Source organism: Cariama cristata, unplaced genomic scaffold (genome assembly GCF_000690535.1).
Source record: "Cariama cristata isolate BGI_N322 unplaced genomic scaffold, ASM69053v1 scaffold14535, whole genome shotgun sequence".
In the NCBI taxonomy this organism is placed as follows: Eukaryota; Metazoa; Chordata; class Aves; order Cariamiformes; family Cariamidae; genus Cariama; species Cariama cristata.
Window position 1 is genome coordinate 39,342 of NW_009618261.1, and position 26,666 is coordinate 66,007.

The 26,666-nt window shown below is 44.4% G+C and overlaps 1 protein-coding gene across 1 annotated transcript in view; it reads right to left on the reverse strand.

Moving 5' to 3' along the window:
- The window catches only part of PAK7 (p21 protein (Cdc42/Rac)-activated kinase 7), a 39,009-nt gene extending 23,038 nt beyond the window's left edge, over positions 1-15,971 (reverse strand). Inside the window, exon 1 of the mRNA XM_009700789.1 lies at positions 15,760-15,971. Coding sequence (XP_009699091.1) covers positions 15,760-15,963 — 204 coding nt within the window. The 5' untranslated portion in view covers positions 15,964-15,971. The remainder of the gene's footprint in view (positions 1-15,759) is intronic.
- Between the last annotated feature and the right edge of the window lie 10,695 nt (positions 15,972-26,666).

Below are 26,666 nucleotides of genomic sequence, written 5' to 3' on the forward strand. Positions count from 1 at the left end.
CAACAGAAACTCATCAGATACGTGGTGAGAAACTTTGCCGGATGGGAAGAGGTGTCTTTCATCACTCTGCACCCTCCAGTAGTGTCCTATGGGATCTGCTCCAGTTTTGATCTACAGCCTGTCTACAAAACGGCTGTTACTCAAAGTTAGTCACAAGCAATATACAACAGACAGGAAAGTATGTCAGAACATTTCTCCCTGAAGCCTGTAATTTTGAGCTTGGTTTACACCTGGAAACGTCAGAGTTTACATAATCTCTGTTACGAATTCCTTCCCAATGCTGTATTTTCTCATTCTCCTCATAAAAATAATAATAAAAAAAATTAACCATTTCTGGTATCCCACAGTTTCCTCCTAGGGGAAGGAGTTCTGCAAATTTCACTGGTGTTGGATGCTTCAGCTGGGCGATGAGGTATGGGTCTCTGCTGCCTGGACCAAACATGCACTTTACACCACAGGGTCACCTGGCAAAACCAGGAGCATGGGACTATGTCACCTGCCCCTTGTCATGAAGTGTCTAAGCACATAAGACATGATCCTATCTTAGGAATTTCTCGAATCCCTTCCTACCAGATCCAGAAATTCCTGTTTGAGACAGCGCTTAGACAGGACCTTTCCTATGCACAGGAGAAAACGAATATAAATGAAAACCCCCAAAGGAAAACTCACCCAAGCCCACCTCCGTGGTTTTTGCTAGCTGGGAGGGCAGAAGCCCCCAGACATGAGCCCAGGGATGCTGCAGGATGTGCCGTGTCTGGGATGTGCTCACCACCAGAGCTGACTCAACTATCATTTGACAAGTTTTTCACCTCCTGATGAATGCTAATAGCAGCAGTGAGCATAGTTTCTTTTTTGCGTTATGACAGAAGAGGCAACCGATACCTCTGCCAACACCGCGCCGTGGATAGCACTGCGCCTTCCAAGGGGAGATGATCACTGCAGGTAACATCAGTTCAGGAATACCTCCCTCAGAGAGGGTGATTTACCTGTTCTGTATGAAGTCCTCCCCACCATTCCGGTTTCCTTAATATTGGACTAGAGATGCTAAGCTTGGGGGAGCAAAATGCTGGGCTATCTGATGGCTGCGTTGCTCCAGGACTGCGCCCTTGTCTCTCTACTAAATTCAATGGAGTAAAAAAATAAACCATTCTCACAATTTCTCCTTTGGAGAAAGGACAGGTCCCAGAGATTCCTTCCTGTGCATCCACCTGTACAAAAATATCTCCTGCTTGCTTCTGCCAGTGCCACCTGACAAAATGCTGTGGCTACCCCAGGCTGAGCTCTGCAGCGTGTTTTGGTGGGGCTTGTCCGTCGGGGCTGGACAGAACAGGTCAGATGAGCTGTTGTCATCAGGTTCCTGCTGCTGCAAACCAGCTACGCAGACACCCATGAAATACGTCCGTCTACCCTGCAGTCACATTTCTGAGCACACATCGGCATTGCCAAATTTTTTTTGCTGCCGCACAGCAAAGTCACTGCACAGCAGAGAGCTGGGCTTGGTAAGAGGCAGCCTTCAGGTGCGTACGGCCAATACTATCACATTAATTAACCTGATACTGGCAACAGCACAGGATAGGACCGAAGCTGGGAAAACACTGGCATGGTCACATGTTAATTATTGAAAGATGTAGATGATGACGATGATCTACGTTTATGATACAAAAATGAAATTTACTCAGTCTGAAAAATATATATGACTTGATGGATCAAAATAAAGGTACAGCTAAAGACTTGAGAGAAGTGTAATACACTTACCACCACCACTAGTGTCAGCTGTTTAAAATTCTTCAAAAGTAAAATGATGGAAAGCTATAAAAAAAGGCTAACCAAAACAGCACTGAGTCATTTGTTCACCCTTCGTAGCAGTTTTAAAAGTTAGTTGCCATAACAACAAGAGCAACATTTCATTATAATCACATTCACCAGTAATTTTTTTGACATTTTAAAATATAGTAACTTTAACAAAACATTTAGTTTTAAAATTCCACTGAAATATCTACATACTAGTAACTTTTCCTTTTTTTTTTCTTCTTAAATACACAAACATGGTTGTTATATGTAATTTGAAATGCTATTAGAGAATATTAAATGTCAAAAAAAATTATTCTGGGTCTATTTAAAACACATCAGGTACATGCAATTTTATATGTAAAATGTATGGACAGATCTCTCAGACACACAACAGAGGAGAGTGAAAAGTGAAACTTAAAAGTTTTTGTTTGAGTGAGAAAGTCAGTGTACTTACTACTGATGAGATATACAAGCACTTCACAGGGAGAGGAACGGAGACTCTCAAACCCACAGAATTTCTACTTCATAGGACTGAGGATACTTCAACATTTTCTTTTATTCCAAGATGGAATGAAACAGCAAAATGTCCCACAAGATGAAATTCCTTAAAAACATTAACTGCAGGAATTTTAAGTGCCCTCTTAATAGCGCTGCATTTTCCTAAGGCTGAAGGCAATTGTTTCAGAACAACAGCGCAGATTAGACCTGCTAAGCCAAAGAGCTCTATCAAACCACACCAAAGACTGTAGTTTTTTGGCCACATTCTGGATAAAATCTGTCCATCAATGTGAAACTTTCCTATTTCGTCAAATTAACATTTTCTGGCAGGAAAAGGAAAAAGATCGCTGACTCGCAAAGCCTGTGGCCAACTCTGTTGATGAACACCAGCAGGACCAGGTATCTTACTCTCGCCCTTTCAAAGCCACATCCTCTGCCAGTGCCTCTGTGCTAGTGGAATTTTCATTTTTTCCCCAAGGAAGCCACAAAGTAAATTCAGTAAGATTTACTGAGGTATAGCCGTGGTCCAGTGACCGCTGGTGTGGTTTCTGCACCACGCAGCATCCCGTGGTGGTTATGGGGGAACCCTGCAGCAGCGGTACGCCAGAGCTTTCCAACTGGGCTGACCTCAGAGGCAGCTAAAAAACACAAAGCAAAGTTGGGGATGTTTGGGCCAGATGACAGAACTCCTTCCCTCCAAGAAACACAACTCTGTTTTTCAGTCTTGTAAGACCAAGACAGGAGCAGACTGGAAACTCGTGACATGTCACAGCTCCAGGACCCAAGTTTGCCGCAGGCAGGGCTGTATATGACTTGAACAGGTTTACATCCAAATAAAAATGACAGAATTAAGGGCAGTTAATATAAAGCAATGAAGCTCCAGTGTCTCTAACTGGTACCTCAGAAATCTGGGCTGGGGAACTGGTTTGTGCCTGGATTATTGACGTGCTATGAGAGAGATGTGGGAACAACACCTTCTGCGCCGCAGCTCTTCATTCTCAGCCACGATGCAGGTACAGGGAACAGGAGAGGAAGCAAGGGGTGGTGGCAATCCTGATGTCTCTCTCAGTTCTGGCATCACCAATTTCTAAGCAAAATGCATTGCAAAAATGCATCTTAAACCAGGTGTGAACTGACTCCGCTGCCCCTCACTTTGAACTTGGTGCAAGCACTCACATTAGTGGAGAAACTGGAGGGAGGTGAGATAACAAGAGGACCCTCCAGATGCTTGGGGCTAGCCCAAATGGCTGTAGAGTTTTCTGAAACCCCCTCTGCAGCCACAAGACAATCATCACCATACTTAACGTTGTATCTGCCAGTTGTCCTTACATCTAATATTTGCAGCCTAGACTGTTATTTTTCCGGGTTTTTATGTGGGGGAGGTGTGAGGAAAATAAAAGCCTACTTCTCTCAACAAAGGCACAAGAAATCGCAAGCAGTAAACAAACACTCAGCCAGCACCTCCCCAAATACTTCAGCGTTGATAACCTACTGCTACGCTTCACGGGAGCCGTGGGTCCCACACACAGTGCTGGCGCCGAGGTACCCACTGACACCGCTTCCATGGCACAGAGTCAGTATTTTACATCTATATGGGATCAGTGCTGGGAACTGGTGGGGCACAACATCACGAGTCTTCCCAGAGCTGATATGCATTTAAAAACCCCCTCTTTCTACAACCAAGGCGCATGACACCATTGCAGATTTTATTCCAGGGGCCAGAAAGGCGTTGGTGTAGGATTTTCATGGGGAGAGGTGCCCCACAGTAGGGGTGGTGGTGTAAAAGACAGTGCCCCACCGTTTCAGTCTCCCTCATCACCACATATGTTCACTGTAATGACCACCGCGGTACAGGGGTACTGACTGCCACCGTGGAGACTACAGTTTGCTCCCGACCAACAATGCCAATTAAAAAAGCCTGAAGAGAGGGGCAGTCTGTAATTCATAAAGTCGCACCACAGCATAAACCGTCTTTGTAGCTCAGATGACATCTCCCTGGATGAGGTTGCCCTCGTGCCCTAAACATGCCCATTAACAAATGCAAGGCTGATGGAGCATTAACCCAATTAATGATCCCAGCACTTTTTTCTCAGTGAAAGATTTCTGGCTGAGGTTTGACTGACCTTTCTGAAACACTTAAGTAAATTCCAGTGTGATAAAATTTTATGCTAGGGAAGTAATTGCCTTCATCTGACAGCTCTGGCAGTGGGGCACATGCTTAGGAGGGCAGAGGCTCTTGGGTCACTCTGCTGTGGTCACAGTCATCTCCCTGCTTTTAATTAAAATGAGAATTTTGACAGTCTGATAATTTAGAAGAAATAATTTAAACTGTATTACTTTTTGCTGCGATTTACCACAGTGAAGGAGGCTTTATATAGAGCAGATGCTTGAGGACAAAGTCAACATTTCTGTTTCAGAGCGTACAGAAGGCAGCTCAAGAAGCTCCTTGTGCTCTGCAAGCCGCGGCGCAGGGTTCTGAATTACCTTCCCACTTCATAAATCACCCGGCGAAGGCAGCGAGCGAAAGAAGATGCTGATGAGTGCCTCAGTCCCAAGCGCCGTGCAGTCGGCATTTCGCAGATCGATGGGGCTCATCTCCCACGAGCCCAGCAAAGTACCACTCAGGGTCGAGACAGTCACTGCAATCACAGCCCTGCGTATTTGGGATTAACACACCGAGGAAGGGCAGGATGATGTGTGCAGTGTCCTGGCCACGCTGGCAGGGAAGGGACTGTCAAGGTACAGCCAGAGAAATCACCCTGCAGCCAGTGCTGTGCCAAAAAAAAGCCTCAGTTCCGTGGCCTTAAAAACAGTGAGGAAGTTTCAAGGTACTTCACTAAAATTGTGTGTTCCTGGCCACACACGTAAGGTGTGCTTTTTAATCTGTTGATGTCTCTGAGTATTATAGGCTCCTTCATCTTCTCCTGAAAGCTCGCTATTTGATTTCAGGGAATTCAGGAATTTATACTAGCAAAATAAAAACATGAAATAACTTCATATGCATTGTAAATAGCAGTATTCTCTCTCCCAAGGAAGTATGTCAGTTTTCCTTTCCAAGGACAGCTATTAAGCAGCAAGCGCAGCAGTAGGAATGCCCTCAGCAAGTGGTACTAACTCCCACCAGCAAACGTGGACACAGAGCAAAGAGTGCCCCTGCGCCGAAATGTAACGGTTAGGTCAAATTTACAAGGCAGGTGAGAGGAAGAACATGAGGAGCTTCCTCAGCTAACGTTTTAATTATTCACTCTTGTAAACGAGAAGTGCAAATCAAACACCTTCTTGATGGGAACAAACCGAGGCAGAAAATTTCAGAGGATGCTCTGCAGCAGAGTAACTCACAGGGGCAATGCCCGGTACAGCACCACAATATCTCATTTACAAGAAACCTCTGAAACATTTCTAGGGTAATCTCGATTTGATTCGATTTGCTGGGCTGCTTCGCCACCAAGTGCACTCTGTCCCCGGCGGCAGATTGGTCCTGACAACCTTAATAAATTAATCTGCCTGACAAAGTGCTGCTCCCTTTCCTTCCTCCAACCCCCCACCGACGGGAAGAAGGAGAAGGGCCGTGCAGTTGCTGCTGGTAAGAGAGAAATCGGGCTGCTCCCCTAGACCCGGGGTGTGGGATGGGAGTCAGACTCGATCTCCTGCCCCAGAGCATTTTCCAGCAGTGGTTCATAAAAGCCAGTGTGTTTAAACCAGTTTTCTATGCCTACATATCCCAACGCTCCTGGAAAGTGCTACTTCATATGGAAGCACAAGTCTTAGCAGTAAGGATCTCCACTTGCCCTGTGCTTGGTGGGAATTATTAAACGCAAATGAGGACACAGATGTCTGAACAAAATAGTAATAGCTAGCAAAACCGTAAAATTCAGTAAAATTCACAATCTCTTGCTATTCTTTTAACTGTGTGATCCTGATAGCTAACTAAAGCCTGTTGGATCTGATCTTAGCAATTAAAACCCAGAAATGCTCATCCTATATACTTCTGTTCACTTTTCTCCCTCCTTTTTTTCCCTGGCCTGCACAGTCCATCCCACAGACAACAGAAAAGGCATTTAAAAGTCTCTGCAGGCAAGTCAGCGTTGTTCCCCTGCAATACACAGCACTTGCCTAGCGTAACTGGATCCTGCGTGAAGGGGAAGACAAGAAAGAAAGAGCAGCAAAGCACTTTCAAATTCCTAGAGAGCCACCAAAGCCCAGATCTCACTGTGTCAGAGCAGAAAATAGAAAAAAACCACATTTACACCTGGAACTTTGGCTCCACAGGTAAGTGAGCTGCTTGGCAACATTATTTTCCTGCCGATCCTACCACTCCTTTTGAGCTAAACTCTGCTGGGATCGAATAAACTTGGCTGTTTGGTTATAATATAGAATATAATTTAATGAGACTACAACCAGTACAGTTTCTGTTCTGCACTACAATGGACCAAAACAAGTTAATTAGTAGACCTAGGAACAAATATATCATGGAGACATGCAGAACGTGTAGTTACTGAACGATTATTGTCATTGCACGGTGAAACGGCAATGGAAGTAGCAGACGCTGCCCTACTGCTGATGCGGAGCGCAAATGCTGCGTGACCAAGTGTATGTGGAAATCCCCTCCACGGACCTGGTACAAAGTGGGCTAAAACGTCTCCCTTGAACAAACGCCATCGGGATGCCCAAGCAGATTTCTCATTACTTCTGCTGTCAGGGAGATGAACTTCCAGAGATTTCTTGCTGCCACCTGCTGTTTCCCACTGCCAGCCACCAAGGAAACGAGCAGAGACCTTCCAACACCGACGCTACACTATATCTGCGGGACTTCAGCAGCACTACTGGAGGTTCGGCCAGTCCACGGAAATAAGAAATCTCCCAGGGTGTTTTACTCCATCAGCTTTCTCAGCTGAGCCAAGCGAGAACTCACTGGACTATTTGACTGAAGCTTGGTAAAACACATTCAGCCTTTCCACACGTTTACTGGGGAAAGTGTTTACTGCTTACGCTTTACCATTTATTTTCCGTGCTTTGCTCTGGGGCACCACTGCCATGGTACAGAAACCAGAAAGACCCTACCATCGCAGCAGCTGCCCTGAAGCATCACCTCTGCCTGCCTGGTCCTTCATGGGCCCGAGCCCTGCTTATGGCCCCAGAGATCTTCTGGGTCAGTGCAGGGAAAGTTTTGGAGGCAAAAAGCTTGGCTAAACGAACAGGAAGGAAACAACAGCCATGTTAGCAGTGATGGAACCAGAGCCCTCCACCTCCAGGCAGCAAGCTGGCAGCGTGGCTCATCTATCAGGGCAGGCAAGCCAGCGAGAGGAATTACTGGAACAGTTTCCTATAGATTTGTCTTCAGGGACTAACTTCCACGTTAAAAAAAGAACCTGATTACAAGTGTCCTTGCTCAGGATCTAATTCCTGGCGCGTTTCAGGTTAGACAGCGTTACCTGGAGAGCATTCCCAGTCTGGTATTCCCAGAGGAGATCAGATTCAATTTCTGAAAAGCTGACACTGAGAGTTTGCCCCTTTTATGTGTAGACCTACAGGTTAATGTGGTTTTTGAGCTCTAAAGCAGGCTAGTCTGCCTCAACAGATGTAGACTGTGAACTTTAAATTTGCTTTCAATCTTTACTTAGCGTATTGCAAAGTTCTGCTCACCCACGTAAGCTCTCATTAAAAGAACTAAAGCTCTCCCTTGCCAGATTCCTCCAATGCTAGTATTACTTAAGATCACAACGCTGATGCAAACAGCATTTAAAAACATTCTTTTACTAATCATATTGGAGAACCTACTTTTTACCCACAGAAATCTGTAATCAATATTATTGTCTACTATTCCTGCAGGCCCAGGTAAATTAACTCCTTTCTCATGGGAGCAGACCAATTCAAATCAATGTCAACTGTTGCAAGAACAAAGCTTACTCAGATGACGAAGGATTTCTGAACAACATCCTTAGATCTCCACCCTGCAGACAGCAAACTCCAACACCACTCCAAAAGGGTAGGGACCAAAGCATCCTTCCCTACTCAGCGCTATCTGCGTTAGCTAGAGGGACCACCTCTGAAAACCACATTTCTGCAGGCATTACTCCTGAGTCATTTGAGCACATTTAAAGGACAGAAATAAGACTGAATGTGAAAAACTTGTTTTGCCACTTACAGTATTTATTCTGTGTGCTAGGAGAGGTTTTTTTACTGGCAACCTCCGTGTTTCTCTAGGATAACCAGGTCCTGCTGGGAAACCCTGATGCTGGTGTCTACAGTTCAGCTGCAGACAGACCCTCCACACATACCTGGCTGAACCTGAGGGGTTTGTTATGAGGGACAGATATTTTGGTCAGAAAAATTATGTAATTGATTTTCTGGTTCGTGAGTTGAACTGAAAAACTGAGGAACATTTTGTGTTTTGAGTCAATGTGGAATGATAATGATGCTGTTTTTTCTTCTCCAAATGAGGCTCTAGAAAAACAATTTCAAGTTAGGCTGGATGAAGTGTCTCAATAGCGTGAAATGCAATGGTACGAAAATGAAAGAGCTGCTGCTAAAAAGCTGATCGGGAACTTTGCTGTTCAGAAAGCCAGAAACTCTAAACGATAAAAAAGAATTGAGAATGCATCAGTTAAAGACACCATAGAAAGAGCTGCTTCCATAGAACAGACCAGACTATTTCAACTGGAAGGGACCTACAATGATGATCTAGTCCAACTGCCTGACCAACTCAGGGCTGACCAAGTTAAAGCATATTATTAAGAGCATTGTCCACTTAAACACAGTCTTAAACACCGACAGGCTTCACTTCATTTTATGATGACTCTAGGTTCCCAGTGTGACACTGTAGTAAAAAAAATCTCTGCACCAATTAATGTGCTTTTGACATAGACAAAGACGTATTAATGTCATTGAATGTATGTGGATATGGGTATGGAGAAGACCTGAGGAGGGTGCAAGGAAAGGAGAAACTACTATTACTGGAGCAACAGCACTTCTCGCCCTTAACTTTTGTCCTTGGGCAGTTTTTCACCTCACCTGACCTCCTTGCCCAGGGTCCATCAGTGGAGAAGGGCAGGCAGCTCCCGCTGTAACAGCCCTGCCCTGGGTCGCTTCCTGCGGCACTTCACATCCAAGGCTGCTTTGATCTTTGAAACCAAAATATTTAAGTATTTTCACAGAACAACCCGAAACAAACAATTTCTGATCTCTAAAATGTATCCTCTTCCAGTTGATACTCTTTACAGCGAAACTGCATTTTCCACAAAATAAAGTACTCATCTGAAAAATTTCTTCCTACTCTTCCATTCAGGCATTTTCTCTCTTGTCAAACTCAACTTCACAGGCAGCAGCAATATTCTTCTAAAGGACTTATGTAAAAACCTGTACTTTTCTGAAACCGGACAATCAGAAATAAACCCAAAAGTTTCCTCTGTACAATGTAGTACGTATAAGAACATATTAACCTAGCGATATAAACTATAAAAAAAACTTCTGAGCTGTGTACTTCTTGCATTTATTTGTATTGTGGCTGATTTTTATTTGTCAGTGATAGATTTCCCGCAAGATTACACAAAATTGGCAACCTGGCCCTTCTCACCCCAAGCAAATGTCGCAGCAAGACACACCTACGGCCACTAGGGGGCACACTTGTACCGCAGCCGCACGGGGCCCAGGGACCAACTGTCACTCACACAGGTGGGCCATCAAATAGCCCTCAAGAGTGAAGCATTATCCCTCGGAAAGAAAAGCTTCTACTTAAACATGTTGCCGTAGTTTCTTCTGGCACCATGTAGCATCAAATGCATTCCTGTTTAGTGATCAAAATAAACTGAAAGTGGGGCTGCCTTACAGGATAATTGCAAATCTGACCGTAATCACTTCTAGATGAAGATAATGAGAGAAGAACTCGGGCTGGAAGGGAGCTCTGCAGGTCATCCAGTCCAACGCCTGCTCAGAGCAGGGCTAACGTCAAAGTCCAGTCAGGCTGCTAAAGACACTGCCCATCAAATTGTGCCCTCTCCAAAGGCTGAGATCCCACAGTACCGTCAGCCGGCTGTCCCGCCGCTCAACCCACACTTGCTGGCAAAACATCTTCCTTCCACCCACGATTTCCTATGCTGCGAGGTGTTGGCTCTAGCCCTTTTTTGGAGATGCTCCCCTTACTGTCTCCTGGCTGAGCATGCACCAGGCTGAATGTGCGACTGCAAAGCGTGTAATTAGGCAACACGAGTTATTAAGCGTGAATTTTCACGACGTGGTTACAAGGAAGGCCCACGAGGTGTCAGCGGCCTTCCAGGTCCTGTCCCGGCAAGAGCATGCTGGTGGGATGGGCGCCAATCTTCTTCAAGCCAAAACTTCACTGTCCCATCTACAGAGGTACCACGGGAGCAACAAGTAAAAAGAAGGAGCTGTCAAGAAGAAGTACAAATTCGGGAGGGTGAGGAAAGAGAGGTCAGGACAACCACCGCTTTGTCCATCTGCCCTGAAGCAGCGGGCAAAGCCTTTGAACAGCTCTTTATTTCTAAAAAATTACACCTTAAATGAGGCTTGAATTTCATTGTTGGAAATACTTTAAGAAGCCAAATAGGATGGGGAAGAGAAATAATCTGCTTTTCCTTTTGTCAACATGCACAGTAAACAGAAGCTTTGATTTTCATGTCAGAGCTATTAAAAGGGCCATGATCAGTAACTCATTTTCTGATTATTTTTTCCCTGTGTAGTAGAGAGGCTGAAATATAGCAGTAGAAGCTTAGACAAGTTAAAAATTACAGTTAACTTGCCAGGATCAGGGTCAAGGTCTGAGAGGCAGAAGTGAGAAAACCTAAAACTACTAAGACGAAACATACAGATTAGACCACCGAAACCTGAGGATGAAAGAGAGAGAGAAAAGCCAGCGACCCTGTGGTCTGTCCCCTACAGGAATTCTCTGCCCTGCAACACCCACACATTGCAGGACACCATGTAAATGAACTGCCGCAGGCTAACGGCACAATTAACGTGCATCTCAAATTAATGTGCATCTCAGCCCAGCCGCTGGGCATCCAAGGGCATTTTGGTGAAGTGACGGAAAGGACGATGTTTCCTCTACTTTTAAGGCAACTCAACCCACACAGCACATTTTGCTGACAATACAGCATCGATGTCAAGCTGAGGATCTTGCTCTGCCTGTGCTGGCTGAACACTGACCCCTCTGCACCGCCAAGCTGTGCTAATGCTCTTCTCAGTGCATGTCAGATACCACGGGGCAGCGAAAGCCCTCATCCCCTTATACCCTGTGTTTTCAAGGGAACAAAATGGGGGAGCAAATTCAGGAAACATGTGAAATTCCACCACATGAGCACGGTTGGATTTATTGCAACGTGCTCAGGGGAGAAGGACATGTGCAGGTCCCAGCAGGAAGGATTCAGTCCTCTTGATGCCTCTATATATTTGGCCACCCAAATACTCACAGCCACCTCCCTCCTTACTCAAGGACAAGCCCACCACCATGTCATCCTCACGTCGGGTACCTTGATCTTGCTGATGGTGTGGAGGGATGAGACTACCCAAAGCTTCAACAAAAGCAAAGTGATGGAGGCTTCATGCATGTACCAGCACAGACAACTGAAGAATAACCCCAGCGTGGTGTATTTTCAGAAACAAATGGCATTTTTTCCTCCAGTAACTTGACAGAAGTGAGGACGTTCAGCTGTTCGCAGCACTAGGAAACATGAGAAGGGATTTTAACAAGTCTTCAGTGCCGTCCTGCTCCCGCTGACAGCAGCAGACATTCAAGCATCTTGATGGAGCATCTTCATTAAGCCTAAGCTTAGTGCTAAGCTCTTTTGGCAATAATGTCCAAACTAAGGGTTCTGGTGTTTGTTTTCCTAATACTTTGAGCAGAGTCGAGAAACCATGAAGAGTAAGTTTTGCTGCCTAAGGACAATGCATTTGCTTAGTTATTGATTCTGAAGCTTTCCAAAAATCAAAAGGTGGCAACAAACTGAAGTTCCTGTGTAGCACAACGGTGATGACAGGCCAAGCATGTTGTGTGCTCAGGGCAAACACGTCAACCAGGTACACACAAGACAACCACAAAGTACTGAAGCAGGAGGACCGAGAGGCCTGGCATCAGGATCTCAGACTTCATGAAGCCTATTTTAAGTGCAGGAAGACACAGACAGTTCACATTTTTCATGCAAAGATGTTTCCAGTGAAAAATCAGCCTTTTTTCAAACCTGTCTCCACATCCCAAATCTATCAGGATCACTGTTGCTTTCTATTTTTCATGAAATTTTCTGCGGCATTTTACTGACTCGTGTTAGCATCTGAAATACACAATACTCTGCTGGTATCTGGGTCACCCACACCGAGAAGGGGAATCCCGTTATTGTCTCTCCTCATACTTGAAATGAATGAACTTGTACAGTCAGCTCAGGTTTGGGTTCAAACGCTGATATCACCATGACAAGCTGCTGCCACCCGCGTGCAAAAGCACTACAAGCCTTTCATCCCAGCCAACGCAGAGGCAGGGCGATGACATCCCCCCGGATATTTGGAAGCCCAGGGCGCTGTGTCTTCGTCATCACTGCTGCCGCCTTTGAATATAGATGGAGCAGTGAGAATATCATTTATCGGTTTTACCCAAAGGGATACGCTATGTACCATCAGATCCTATCTGCTTTGCAGACTGAGCAACAAGCAAACACCACTAACTGGGAAAGCTGAAAAACCCATAGAAGTCAAGAAAAAGTCTTTCCCTCCCTCTGTTTCAGCTTTGGGTGAAGCCCAAAGCAAGCAAACACCAGTTCTGTCTCAAAACCAAGAACCTGTGCTCTCAAAGTCTACCTCTGTGACCTGTGCTACTCTTCAGTCGCGAAGGAGCACCTATTAGCAGGAATACTTCTGCCTCACACCATACGGGGAGTCAATACTGAAGTAATTAAACAGAGAATAAATTTAGGAGTGCAGAATAGTTACAGAGCTGTTGTATGACCTGAAACTATGGCACGAACTAACTCTCGCCAAATGTCTCAGCCTGACTTAATACTGTGACTCAGGACACAATTATGAGTTGTCTTCTGCCACACCTCAGTGCATTCACAAGTGCCTTAATTAAACTATCAGCTGCTGGGTGAAAAAGAGAAAAGCTGTAAACAATACTGAGATTTTGGAACCTTTGGTTCCTACCTTCATGAACTGCAAGTCTATTTTAAATCTTCAGTTCTCACTGAAGTTATGAAATCCTCAGTGCCTAAATAACCTTTCAACAGAACTAAAGGTGCTGGTGCATGTGCACACATAAAAAATTCATCTAAATTAAATGATTATGCGGAACTAGTTTAGCAATATTAAATATTCCTTCATTTTAAAGTGGCCACAACTCAGTTTCACTCCATACGTTAAATTTTATCAAAACAAGGCACGTTAGCTCTTAATAAATACACGGTAAAATGCTACCTTGCAATAGAGTTAAAAGCAAACTCTCCGATGACAGTCAATGCCTCTTAGTTGCTACTAAAACTATTCTAGCACTATTATGGGTGCCCATTTCCACACGCTGTAATTGAGTCTTGGATAGGGAAAGTACCTGGAGGGTGAAGGCACAATTTCTTGAACTCTTCAGTCCTAACCCCATTTCCTTGTCTAACTATACCTTCGGAGTGGTGGCATGCAATTAACTGCAACCTGGCTAATCTGCTTCCAAATTCACATCTTCTGTCTATGCAGAAAATCCTTCCTGCGGGTCCCTCCACAGACGGGCCTGTTTGTGCTCAGCCCTACGGCCACTGCCGAGATGGGTACCAGGTTGCAGGCATCTTGTCCCCAGGACACACATCCTGGGAAGATGCGGGATGCATGGCCGCATCAAGGATGGTCATGGCCCAAGGCTACACTGGAAGAAGGAGCTCGGCTTGGGAGCTGCATTTTGGCTCCTGGCCCCAGCCCTTTCCTGGCACAGGATGGTTCAATTCGGAAGTGCATCCCTGGGATGTGCACATATATAGACCCCTGATACACAGACACATGTAGACCTCTGATATACAGACAGAAAAGTAAGAACTGACAAATTATTGGAAACAACTGACAGTGATTTTCTCCATTTCAAAATGTGGCAATTACTTGATCCTTCACACCCTGCAGTGTTTATTGCTTCAGTGGGACTCTGCTCATGAACCAAGCTATGCATATATCCATCTGCAGGCCGAGACCCAGAGTCGCACTGCCTGTATGGTGCTGAGAAAGCCAATACATTTAAAAACTTTCTAAGCTTATGGATTTATGGCTCCAGAACTGCAGAAAAGAGATGGTACTGCTGCAAGATAGTAAACTGATTTTTTTTTTTTCTTTTAAAACATATCTATGCATTCATGCCAAAACATCCAGGGATATTTTTGATGTTAAGAAGGGCTGTGGAACAAAGTTGCTCTCCTCCCCTAGCAGGAAAAGGTTTGCCTACATTTTTCCTCATTATTCTGGGCCTCTATTATACAGCAAGATATTTTATTACAGCAAAAATCAAGACTTCGATTTTATCTCCCTTGTCCTGTAGCAACACAGAGCAGTCCTGATCAGCGATGGGTGTCCTTCAGGAGCAGGCAGCAAATGTAAATTTAGCAAAGAGCACTTATCAAATATAAATACAGGGTCTGTGCTCTTGGGATTATCTGATTTTTCCTTGCTACAGAAAAATCCACATGAAAATGAAATCCTAAATTTATTTTGCAGCTGCATGATGGCGAGATGTACATGGCCAGCAGGGCAGGCTACCACCAGCACACAGGTGCGATTTACTGGGATGTTAGGATGTGCAAGCTCAGAAACACTGCTAAATCAGGGCAAATTTGTCTACCAGAATCCTGAGCCTCTAAGGATGGGGATCCCAGAGCCACGCTGGTGCCCTGTCCAGTGCTGCTTTACTTTCCGAGCCAAGTTTTTTCCCCAGCTGTCCAGTCTGATCCTCCCAAGCCACAACCTGGGGCTGTTTCCCCTCATTTTACCACCTGGCAAGGAGCTCAGCTCCATCACCTGTGTTACTTGCTCCAGGCAGCAGCGGGTGGCAATGAGATCCCTCCCTGAGCTCCCTGCCAGGTTGAGCAAGCAATTTCATTTTTTTCCTTTGGTGTACTTTTCCCTCTCTCCCTTGCTCCAATATGCCTTTGCCTAAGCACTGTCCTTAAATTAATTATCAAGGAGCTTTATGCTGCAGAGGAGCATCGTTTTGGGCCTCCATCGGGACTTGTGGCTTTTTCTTCTGCAGCCCGGGAGCGTGAAGGCACAGCCCCTACAAGACCCGTGACTCATGCTCTTCTGGGACATTCGTACAAATTTTACATACAAAACTCTTTTTCCTTGCAGCTCTACCATTAAATATTTGGATTTGCAGCTCCGTCTGTTCTTGCACACTCCCCAGCTGTGCCTGTCTCCCGGGACAGCCACTACCGGTATTACTCCATTAAAGTTACATGCAATTAAAGGTAGGTTAGGAAATTCAAAAGTGACTTTGCACGATACCTTCATAGGCGCGAGCTGGATGGGAGTGATGCATGAGGGATCCACCATAGGCTTTGGCCTGTTTGCCGTGTCTGCCAGCAAGCTGTGCCACTGCTGAGGTAGCCCCGTGAACTTCTGCTCCCGGTGATCAAAGCCAGTGTGGACCCGGTGCTCGAAGTTAGAGGGCCCAGAAATTTCAAGCCTTTTCTTCTTCTTTCCGAACATGGTGGAAAAGTCTGGAGAAATCATAGGGAAACATAGGAAAGAAAGGAAAAGGAAAAAGAAAAAAAGACATCTTTATGCCTTGTTGCAACCTGCAGCCATTCCCCCTACTGCATAGATAATTATAGTAGACGTTATTAGCTGAATACCTGTATGAACTTCACACCACACATACTGTCTTTGAGATACATGCAAGGAAAACACTTATCTGACCTCCTCTCACAGGATCTGCGATTTTAAGAAATCAACCCAGTCTCTAATCTATATATGCTCATAATACCTTATGAAACAAGGAAATGCCTCTATTCCCAGGAGAGAAAGCCCCAGGTCCTGCTTTCTACTCCTCTCTCTGCTATCCGCTCGTGCTGCAAGTTGTCCCCCGTGAAAGCTCACAGCCCTGAGCAATACCAGCAGCAGCGTATGGCTTTGCTCGGAGGACAGCATACGGTGCAAGTGGTGAGCCGTGCCCCAATACACCATGAGAGCAAATGCACGCACAGCTTTGCATCTTAAATCTATATGCTAGATCTTGGAGAAGGGACAACCTATCCCAGGTGAGAGCCTGGCCCCGCTATGCTCATATCTAGATCTCACCCAGCAGCAGTGAAAGGGGGGAATTTATTCTGACCCCATTTCAGCAATGCAAATAGATGGAGAGCTCAGATCTAATTCCAACCTGGTCTAAGGGCCTTCATCTGCATTCGTAAAGGGGCCTGCTGAAAAACTGTATTAGGTATCAGCTGCTATAATTATCGCAATTACATGGCATGACATCTTTGGGAAAGAAACTTGCTGTGAGAGAGCCACATGCCCGAAGCACCCAGGTTTATGCCCAGGTGGGTGCAGCTCGCTGGCCCCTGGTCAGCAGACCCTGGTGGGTTCATTATAGCCACAACCCTGCTCCTTTTAAGGCCCAGGAGGGAGGATCAGCTCCTTTGGGCTTTGTGCAGGTGGTGCAGAGAAGAGAGGAGTCCCTCCAATGCTGTCCTGTCCTGGAAAAGTCTTCTGCCTGCTTTCTGATGTCTCAAAATAGTCCTCCACCTTCATCTCGTGGCCATTTCAAGCAGGGCTCGGTAAGCCCTTGAGCAGCATCTGTCTGAAATAACAGCTGGGCAAGGAAGCCGGCAGCTCTATAAAACCTCTCGTATCACAGGAGAGACTCAGCTGCGAAGGTTGCTGTCCTGACTTTATGATTCAGGAGGTGGAGAGGAGAAGCTCAGGGAAGAAAATACAGTTGTGTTGCTGCTGCTGCAGAAAAAGATGGGATGATAAATCAGGTATTTATTCCACCCTCATTCCCTTTTACTAGTTTATTTAAAGATCAGGTCCACTATTGGAAAATTGATTGCTGGCTGTTTTATAAGTCCCCCCCTGTGTACTTGTAGGTGATTGTCTCCCTTGTGCATGTTTTCTTTAGACAGAGCAGCCTTGCTCCTGTTGGCCTTTCTTCACAGGTCTCATCTTCCACACCTCCCTCTGGCTTTCTCCCTTTCTCTGAACCTCCTCCAAATTTCCTGCCCTTTTGAGTCTCTCTCCATCTCTGTTAACTTGGGTATCTTCCTCACCTTCCCTCTCATGAAACATCTTATGATTATCTTGATATTTAGTCCTTTTTCCAATTCCAGCATCAAGATATTTTTATTTTTCTTGTTGGTGGCACGTTGGGTACCTGGTTGCACTTGCAGAAATGATTCCAGCCTAACCCAAAGCCATCATGGTTGGCCTCTGTTGAAAGATCATTTATTTTCAAGGCTCAAACAGAAGCAGCCAGCAGTTCAGGTAGCAGCTCGCATTCACTGCTCATCCGTCGGGCTCCACAAATTGCAGCCGGCTGCAGATCAATGGCACTGGATTGATTTCATTCCCCCTCAGGGATGTGACTCTATGAGACTTATTGGAGTCGCATTTTAAACCATCAGCTCTAGACATGTACTTCTTCATCTGATCAATGCTAGTACTTGCATGGTTTCCTGCTGGACTTGCATCCTAATGCAGCTGTTGGATGCTTGAAATCCTCCAGAGCCCCAAACAACATCAGATAAGTAAAAGCACATCAGTTGGCATACTGCATATTGCCTTTTTAAAATACACAGCAGATTAATTCAACAAGATACTACTCTTTTGTTTTTAAATTGCTCTTTCATACATTGCGCTCTCTTGTTTCACTACCATTACAGCTAGAAGCAAATGTAAAATTTGGCCCAGCAGGACCTTTAGTTTCTCAGGAGACTATTTTAATCTAAAACCCCATGCCAAGGTCACATATTTGCCAAGGGATGGTGTTGAAGGTCTGGGCAGTGGGACTTGCCCCTCTCCTCCCCCCCGACTCATGCTTAGATCGGCTTAAATCAACTAGGAAGCTATAGCAGGAGAGACAGGGATACTGGCACCTCGCACAGCAAGGGATGGATTCAGCCATGCCAGCAAATGCAGAAGTGTTACGCGTCTTGGCGGTCCGAGAACATCTACCGTAAGGCTGTGCCTGTGAAAGGTGCCCAGGAAACCTGGCTGATGGCAGCCCCATTCCCATGGGACCCGGGCAGAAGCCCTCCTGGGCCATGCTGCCTCTCCACCAGCTCTGCAAACGGCTGCTTGGTGCTGCGAAAAGGAGCAGAGCCTCAACTGGCTCTTAAGGGCATCATAATAAACGCTGTGTACTGTCGCTTTGCTTCATCAGCCAGCAAGGTCTCCCTGTTTCACTGCAAAGCAAAGCTGATCTCTCCTTACCATGGTCCCTCTAAATAACTGCAATTAATATACACAGCAATCACCAGAAAACTTCATTTCCCCTGATATCTCCTAAAGAATGGGAACGATGCTATTTGTTTTCCTTGGCTGTCTGAGGATGCAGGTTTGGGGCAGCCAAGTCTGTGAAACCTCTTGCTCCTGGCTTGTAAGAGCCCTGATTCAGTTCTCATTAATGTGCTTGGTCCTCAGGCCTCAAAAAAGGAGAGATGATTTAATTTTTGGCACAGTTCTATTGATATGATACAAAAAATAAAGCATTTACTCACTTAATCAGATGTGGAAGCAGAAAACATCCTAGAAAAGTGAATAAATGAGAAAGCTCTCCAAGGAGTATCAAATTCTTTTAGGAATAAGAGGTACCTAAGTACTTTGAAGAGAAATGATGGACCTTTCCAGGATGCCAGATAATGGGTGTGCAACATTAAGAAATTTCTATCAAAAGTACAAAATGTACGAACTTAAAGTTCATTCAGGCACCTAGCCATTCTGTCATGCGAAACAGCAATCCTCTCACAGTTAAGAAACTCTAATTTCCTAACGGGATTAGTTAGGAAAACATCCCACAGACAAGGGGGCAATGGCCTGCATTCAGCAGAGGCAAAGGGAGGTAAGTGGCCGCAGGGCAGCTCTGCGGAGCTGCTGTGTCGCACCCTCACCCAACCCTCCCCACGCCAGAGCACTCACCCTTAACTTAATTCCTCCCGACAGCTTCCAACGTACTCCTGATTGTGCCAGGTCTCTGAGTAAATGCCATCTCTCCATCCAGCTCCCCCTGCGCCAACCCCCACAGAACAAGAGGAAATGAGAGGTATTGTACTCATAATTTGTTGCTATTTTTGTGGGGATGAGCACAACTAGGATGTCTGTCCTCTACTTGCGTGTGCATTGCCAATGAATAGCCTTGGCTGACTTCAACACCGCATATGTGGTGATATGCAAGGTGATATTCAACACGAGGGGGCTGGGGGAGTCTGTCCTAACAACTGCTACTACTGATGGCAGTGGCTGGAGCTAGCTTCGTTGGGGAAGAAAAAACAGGATCATCATTACATGGCTTCAGTGGGATATTTCTACAGAAAGACTTTACCTACCCCTTGCCTTGTTAATCTTGAAAACTACCAAAGAGTCCCAAACTCATCCCCTAAGCACTGACAACAGCACTTGCCATCCCAGATGACCCCCCAGACTCACACTGAGCAAGGTCTGTGAAATTTTGCCACACATAAAAACATACAATAACTTTATAAAGTTAGTAACTAGAATAACAAAGTGAGATGGGTTTTTTTACTTAAAAATGGAGCTTTTAGGGTTGTGTACCATAGCTACATAAACCTTACTTTTTATTTTTTATTATAGTATTTCAGCAGCCAGATGCTGTCCCCCACTAACCCAAGGAAATACCTGTGTCCAGCATAACCCTGGGAAGCCTGCAAGTATTTCTTATGCACACCTTGCTGCTGCTCGAGCCCGTGGCTGGGCTGCAAATAATCCCTCAGCAGGGGCTTGGTGTTCATTGTCTGCCTCAGCCCAGCAACATGTTTGCTTTTTAAACAACCAGCAATTAGTTCATTTTCAATTAGGAAGCGCACACTGCGTTAAGTCCGTCAGCCTGTATTTTTTCTGCAGGGATTCCCTGTGGTTCCTCTGCTGAGCGAGCAGCAGCAGAGCCCTTTTCCCTCGGGGACAGGCATGCTATTAGCATCTGAAAATTGCTTTTACACATACTGAGTATCATCTGCAAGCCCAGAGCGGGGGGCAGCAGGGAGGGCTCAAACCCCCCAATGCCCTGTGAAAAGGCACATTTTCCCCCAAGCCAGCCACACAACCAAAAAACCCCACTGGTTATAGCCAAGAGCGTTAACAAAACTTTTAAGGAAACTGTTAGAAACACAGACTGTGAAATTGGAGACGGGTGCAGGTTGCTTTCCTTTGACAATTTTTACTGATTAATCATAGTTTTCTGTAGCACAAGGACCTCAGTTATTCCCCACCACAGCAATCAAAACGCAGTCATACATCATTAGATTCGCCAGCTTCCATTCCCGTGCTCTGATTAATTGTAACCTTTCCTGATATTTGATCGGAAATGAAAGAGTATGAATTGAGAAGCACAAGTTAAATTAACGCGTCAAGCCAGCTTGCATAGCCAGTACTCCAGATAGAGTATCAGCCCAGCTCACATTTATCTCGAGGAGAAAGCAAATGTCTGGTACGGACTGATGGCAGCATAAATTGCTAAGAAATACTCCCTAAGTGTGGGGTAAAAATGACGTTGGTTCTCCTTCAGCTCACACTGTTGCAACTCGCTGCTGCTGAGGCACGTGGAAGGAGACCAACACGTATCTGTGTACCTATATAGCTATAAAAACGAGGAAAATCCTTCATTTTTTTAATAAGGAATAGCAAAACCAACAGTTTTGTGTTTCCTTTTTGTCACCTTTAGGGATGGTTCTAAGCTTCTTGGTGGGGACCCTCTGCTGCTGGCTGCAATCAGAGCATGAGTTTCCTTTGCAAAAAAAAAAAGTGTGCCTTGATTGCAGGCATACATTTTCTGGAAGAAATTACCTCTATTTTTCTATTTTTAACTGAAAATACAGAGAGCACTCTCCTGTTTTTCAGGAGATGAAATAAGAAGCAATACCTGGAAAAGCAGAGCAGACTGAATGAGAAGCCAATAAAGTTAATGGAAAGGCTCTTAAAAACTGCACTGGTTTCAGGTCAGGCCTGACACACCACTGTGACTCTGGGACAGAGGAGAAATCCCATTTGACTTCCCAGATAAGGTACTTCTAAATACTCCTCTAACTCCCACAGGATCCTTCTGGATGTGCAGGATGAAGATGAATGGGGTGCACCCAGGAACTGGGGGTCAGCTGCCTGCGGAGCACGCTCAAACCACAGTTATTCATTCATTTACTCATCTTATCAAGAGGAAGATCTCATTACTTGTTTAGATACAAGGTAGTTTCAGACCTCATGAGAGGATATGGTTCGTTTTGTCACGTGGATGGACAACACCCCATGTAGGAGAATACCAGGTTGGTTCACCTGTTGAATTAGAGATCCTGTTTCCCATGATCCCTGCTTAACCCTCTGCTCTTCTCAATTATGATTTCAGCATTTCAATTTGGGAACAATAAAATAAACCCTTTGAAAATGTTCTGACAAACCCTATTAATGAATCAAAAGGATGATTTTAAACAACAAAAAGGATCTACAAATCCTGAATGAACTAAGTCAGCCCATACAGCCCAAATTTTGAGGGTTTTCTACCATCCTGCTAAGCTCTTCCGCACAGAAACAGTGTCACTGACGAAAAACAACCATACAGTTTTTCCAGACTATCTTCTAATTCAAAGAAAGTACAGAAATACCATTTTCAATGCATGCCCACACGTGTTTTAGGAACAAAAAAGCTTGACAGTCAATAGAATTCAACTTATTCCCATGGATTTTCAAGGTGCCTTATATATTTTTTGAGATGGGACAGATTCATAAGTCATTTAAACACTATTAAAATACATGCTTTAATCATGGAAAAATATATACTGATGGACTAGACCACACCTGCCAAGTACAAAAATGCCATCTTTCCTAAAGCCCCTCATTTATTCTATGGCATTCTGCTCACTTCAACCTTAGGTCAAATCAGCCAACTTTTCAGAGTTCCTGTGTCACTGCACAATATAATAAAAATACATTTAAACAATTACAAGCTGCCCAGGACTTGTCATTGTCCACGTTTCTTTTCAACCCCGCAATACCTCGTTTATGGTTGAAAATGCCTTCATTCGTCACAGCACAGCAGGGTGTCTCTTGATAGCTTGCCCATGGGACTTATCTAATAGAAATGCACAATGGAACAAAAGACAGGAAAAAATAATAACAAAAGGCAATGCATGCTTCTAGAGAAATAGTAAAAGCCAGTACAGAGTGGCCAAACGAGGATTGATGTACTCCAGGGAACAATACCCATTCTTCTTATTGAAAGCTACTCTTGTACGAGGACTCATTTCCACACACTGACATGTGCTTTCCTAATTTAGAAGTCTTGTGATTCCCAGTGGATTTTAATGCTCAGTAATTTTCAGCTGAGTAGCTTAAACGCATGTATTGTAGTCAGTCACTCTCTATTACCTTATACACATGCATGCATACATAGCAATGTACAGACAGAGGATCCTGTAGCGATTTAGCCTGCAACAGCTCTGGGCAGATTAAAGAGGAAAAAAATCCCGCAAACCCCACCAGCTTACCAGTTACGGAGGTAATTCAAATAATTTCTATCCCATGCAATTCAAAAGATTCCAGATTTGCAGAAGCAAATAGTCCTTTGTGTGCTCGGCTTGAGATAATTAATGGTATTAACTTTGTAGAGAATGCTGGACACCCACAGAGAGGGGGTATTAGATAAGGCACCCATTCAACGAGATCCCAAATCTCAAGGTATTTCTGAAAACTTCAAAGAAGTTGTAATATTTTTTCTGAGTTGATATTATTACTAATATTTTAAAGTATAGAGTTCTATATTATAAAGGATGTAGGTACTCTGTTTCTGTATCTGAAACAGCTACTCTATTTCTATGTTTTGAACTGGGAAAAAGTTACCAGTAAAAGGAAATACTATCAAGAATCAAAGTGATGATATATCAGTAGAGAAGACGGAGCAAGCAGAGAGATCAGGAAAGACTGAAGGAAATACCAAAACCGGAATTGTGAAACAATATTACTTAATACTGAATATCAGTATTAGTAAATAGCAATGTTCCTACAGGTTGGGGTGACTGTAGGATAAGAACTGCAAGCATATGAAACCCTACATCTATCAAGAGAAAGGACTGAGCAAAGTGCTTGAAAAGCACTTGGAAAATTGCTCTGATCGATCATGGACCAGGTTATACTTTCTTTGCATTTTGGGCCACATCCTCAGTGGGCTCTGCTGGCACAGCCTTGGCAAAATAGATGGATTGGCACCGACTTGTAGGACAGCAAAGGGGTCATTAAAATGTCCTGGTCTGTTTTTTGCATGTAAAGCTTTAGTTTTAACCCTCTGAGATTGAGTTCCCTCCCGATGCTTGACGGTAGCTGCAAAGCCAGCATTACAAACATACCAATGACCACAGCGTGTTAGGCTGCGATAGGGCTTTTTTACAGTTCCCAGGAAAGACTGATCACAAGACCACACTACTCCTCACAAGTGCCCTGTATTTACCATTGATGTATCCCGATAATTTGTACAAACCAGCTTTTTCTTTAAAAAAGGGGTGCAAAATGGTTTCTAGGTCTGAAAACCAATTGATCTTGTGCTGGTTGCATCCATGAACATACCAAAACTGCATGGAGGAGGGGGGCTCTAGGGGGGTGCCTGTCCCAGCCCAGGTTATTTTACAGCACCCACTGAGCACCACGGGGCAGGCGGTGACCAGGTCCCGGGGGGACACACATGCCTGCAATAGCATCACGTGTCCCTGCGACGCGTTAATGAGATGGGGGCTCTGGAGCCGACCTCCTGCCATAAATCCTCACTGGTATGTTTGCATCCAACACACTGATTTTTCTTCTACAATAATATTAATTGCATTTCTTATTTTACTTCTAAACCAGTACAGGCTGTGCCGGCTCTCAAGAATTGCTCTATTACCATAACGTTTGTAATAAAGATTGCTTTCCAATGAATGATCAACAGAAACAAATGCCTCCTAATGCATTATTAATGGTAAGCCTCTGATAAGAATATTCTTTAAGATGAAACACATCTTCTGACCTGGAAGTGTTTATCAAGAAATGGAACAAAATCAGATTATTTGATATGTCAAAATATCTTTAAAATGCAAACAAACATGCCTATAGATTAATGTATCCACAGCAAGTGCCTGGAAGATCAAAGTCACGCCTGTTATCACTGTGGGTTTCCTACTTTAGTATCGGGTTTTGCCCTGTATCACTCTAACATAGAACTGAAGGAAAAATATTTCCATAGTCTACAATAAATGGTAAACGTATAGATTCTACTTTAAATTTTTATTCCCTACATATTTTCTTGGTTTTTTTCCCCTCACTCTCTATTGTGCTGAAAAAGTGGTTTGAAAGTCAATTCTTACCCTATTATCTGAGTTGCTGTCATGCAATACTCTCTTTCCATATTAAAACCGAGAACTGATCCCTTGAAGGGCTTGCCAGAGCTTACTATTTATTACCTCCTTCAGAAAGTTTACCATAAACTCTTTATACAGAGCATTGACTGTTTATAAAGCAATGCCTGCTCAGTCCTCCTCCCTTCGCATCATCCCCAACAATCAATAATTGCAACTGAATAATTCCTCAGCACTGATTTTTTCAGAGCTAAGTGACCTTGCCATGCAGACTTTGTATTTTGCTATCTCCAGACATCAGTTTGGAAGTGATGGGTCTTACCTGTTCTCAGTTTAACCAGGAGATAAAGGTGGTAGGGAGAAATAGAGACCCTTTATGCTCTATCTCTGAAACTGATGTGAAAGTTTTGAGACCAGCCACAGAAAAACAATAAAAACTATAATGTAATGTAAACTGAATGAAAAAAACCACATTTTCATCTCTGGGCAATCAATGCAAATCCAGAAAGATGAACGCTACTGTGAGTTTTTTATTGTTTTCCATCTTTTAAATGACAAAAATAGAAATGGTTTGTGACTGCAGGTAGGTTTTGAGCAACTGGAGAGGTTACTGCACCGCGGACGGCCACCACTGCCAACTCTCAAGAGAAGATGCTGCAGCAGAAAGCGGCTCCAATTCCTTCCTTTGGAGGAAAGATGCACACACGTGAATCACTGCATTTTGCTGGGCCCATCCATAGGCTCCTTCTGGGAAGGGAATGTTTTGCCTCTCCAGGATGAGGGATTTCATCTGAAATGGTCCAAAAGGACACTTGCAGCCTCTCAAAAAACCAAGAAAAGGAGGTTGCCAGGTAACGAAGTGACCAGCTAACACGACTCCCAGAAACCTTGGTCTGGAAACACCAAGAGAAGCTGCCATATGACTGTGTGTACTAGCTGGTTCAGCTTCCAAACTTCCAGACAATTATGTCAAAATGCCACTTCTGTCCCAGAAGAAACACTCCTGCTTGAACAACATGGCATCATCCCTCCCCAGCCCACAGCCCAGACCCACTGAGTTTGCAAGCAGCTCCAAAGGAGGCCATTTTGTTGAGAAAATGCCACTGTAACAAGGAGTCTGTGCGAGAAGGCAAGATCTTCTCCAAGTATTTTCTGAAAAATCTTATTTACCGCAGAGGGGGAGATGCTGAGCCTACGCAGAGGTGAAGAACTTGGCTGTCAACTCTCAGGAATCAACGGCTCATGGCTCCCATCCTGCTCGGTGAAATGGTGCCAGTGGTCCACCAAGCCCTGAGCCCTCTGTTTACATCCCAGGAAAACACAAATATAGCATATTTGCATCGGGGATCACAGGTCCTTTTTTGAAGTCTCAGCAGTCAATTAGAAAATAATAATTTAGAAAAAGGACATCTCTGCACACTGGCTCTGGTTGCATTCACCACGGTTTCCCGAGGCAGAGACATGCGCTAATTCATTCCTTCCCCGCTTTGTTACAGAATGACTCCAACAAAGCTGCTGACACAACTGGGAAATCAAAAGCTGAGCTGGGAAAGCGACTGCAAAAAATGCATTAAGGAAACACACGCGGTTGTGCTGGGCGGTGGGGGCCAGAGTTAGCACTTAGTGAAAGAAGGGACTGCAAAGTTCACTGGCTGAGGTAAGCATTAAGTGTGCAGAAGGAGTTTAGATCCTAACGGAAAATATTTTCTTACCAGAACAAAATTATTTTCTGGTCAAATAAAATATGCTGTTCTATGAAACCTTTCATTTCATTTTCACCATTTTCTTTTTGTTCCTAAATACAGAATCACATAAAACTCAAAAGTTATTTAAGATAAAGTTAAACCCCTCCAAATGTCAACTTAG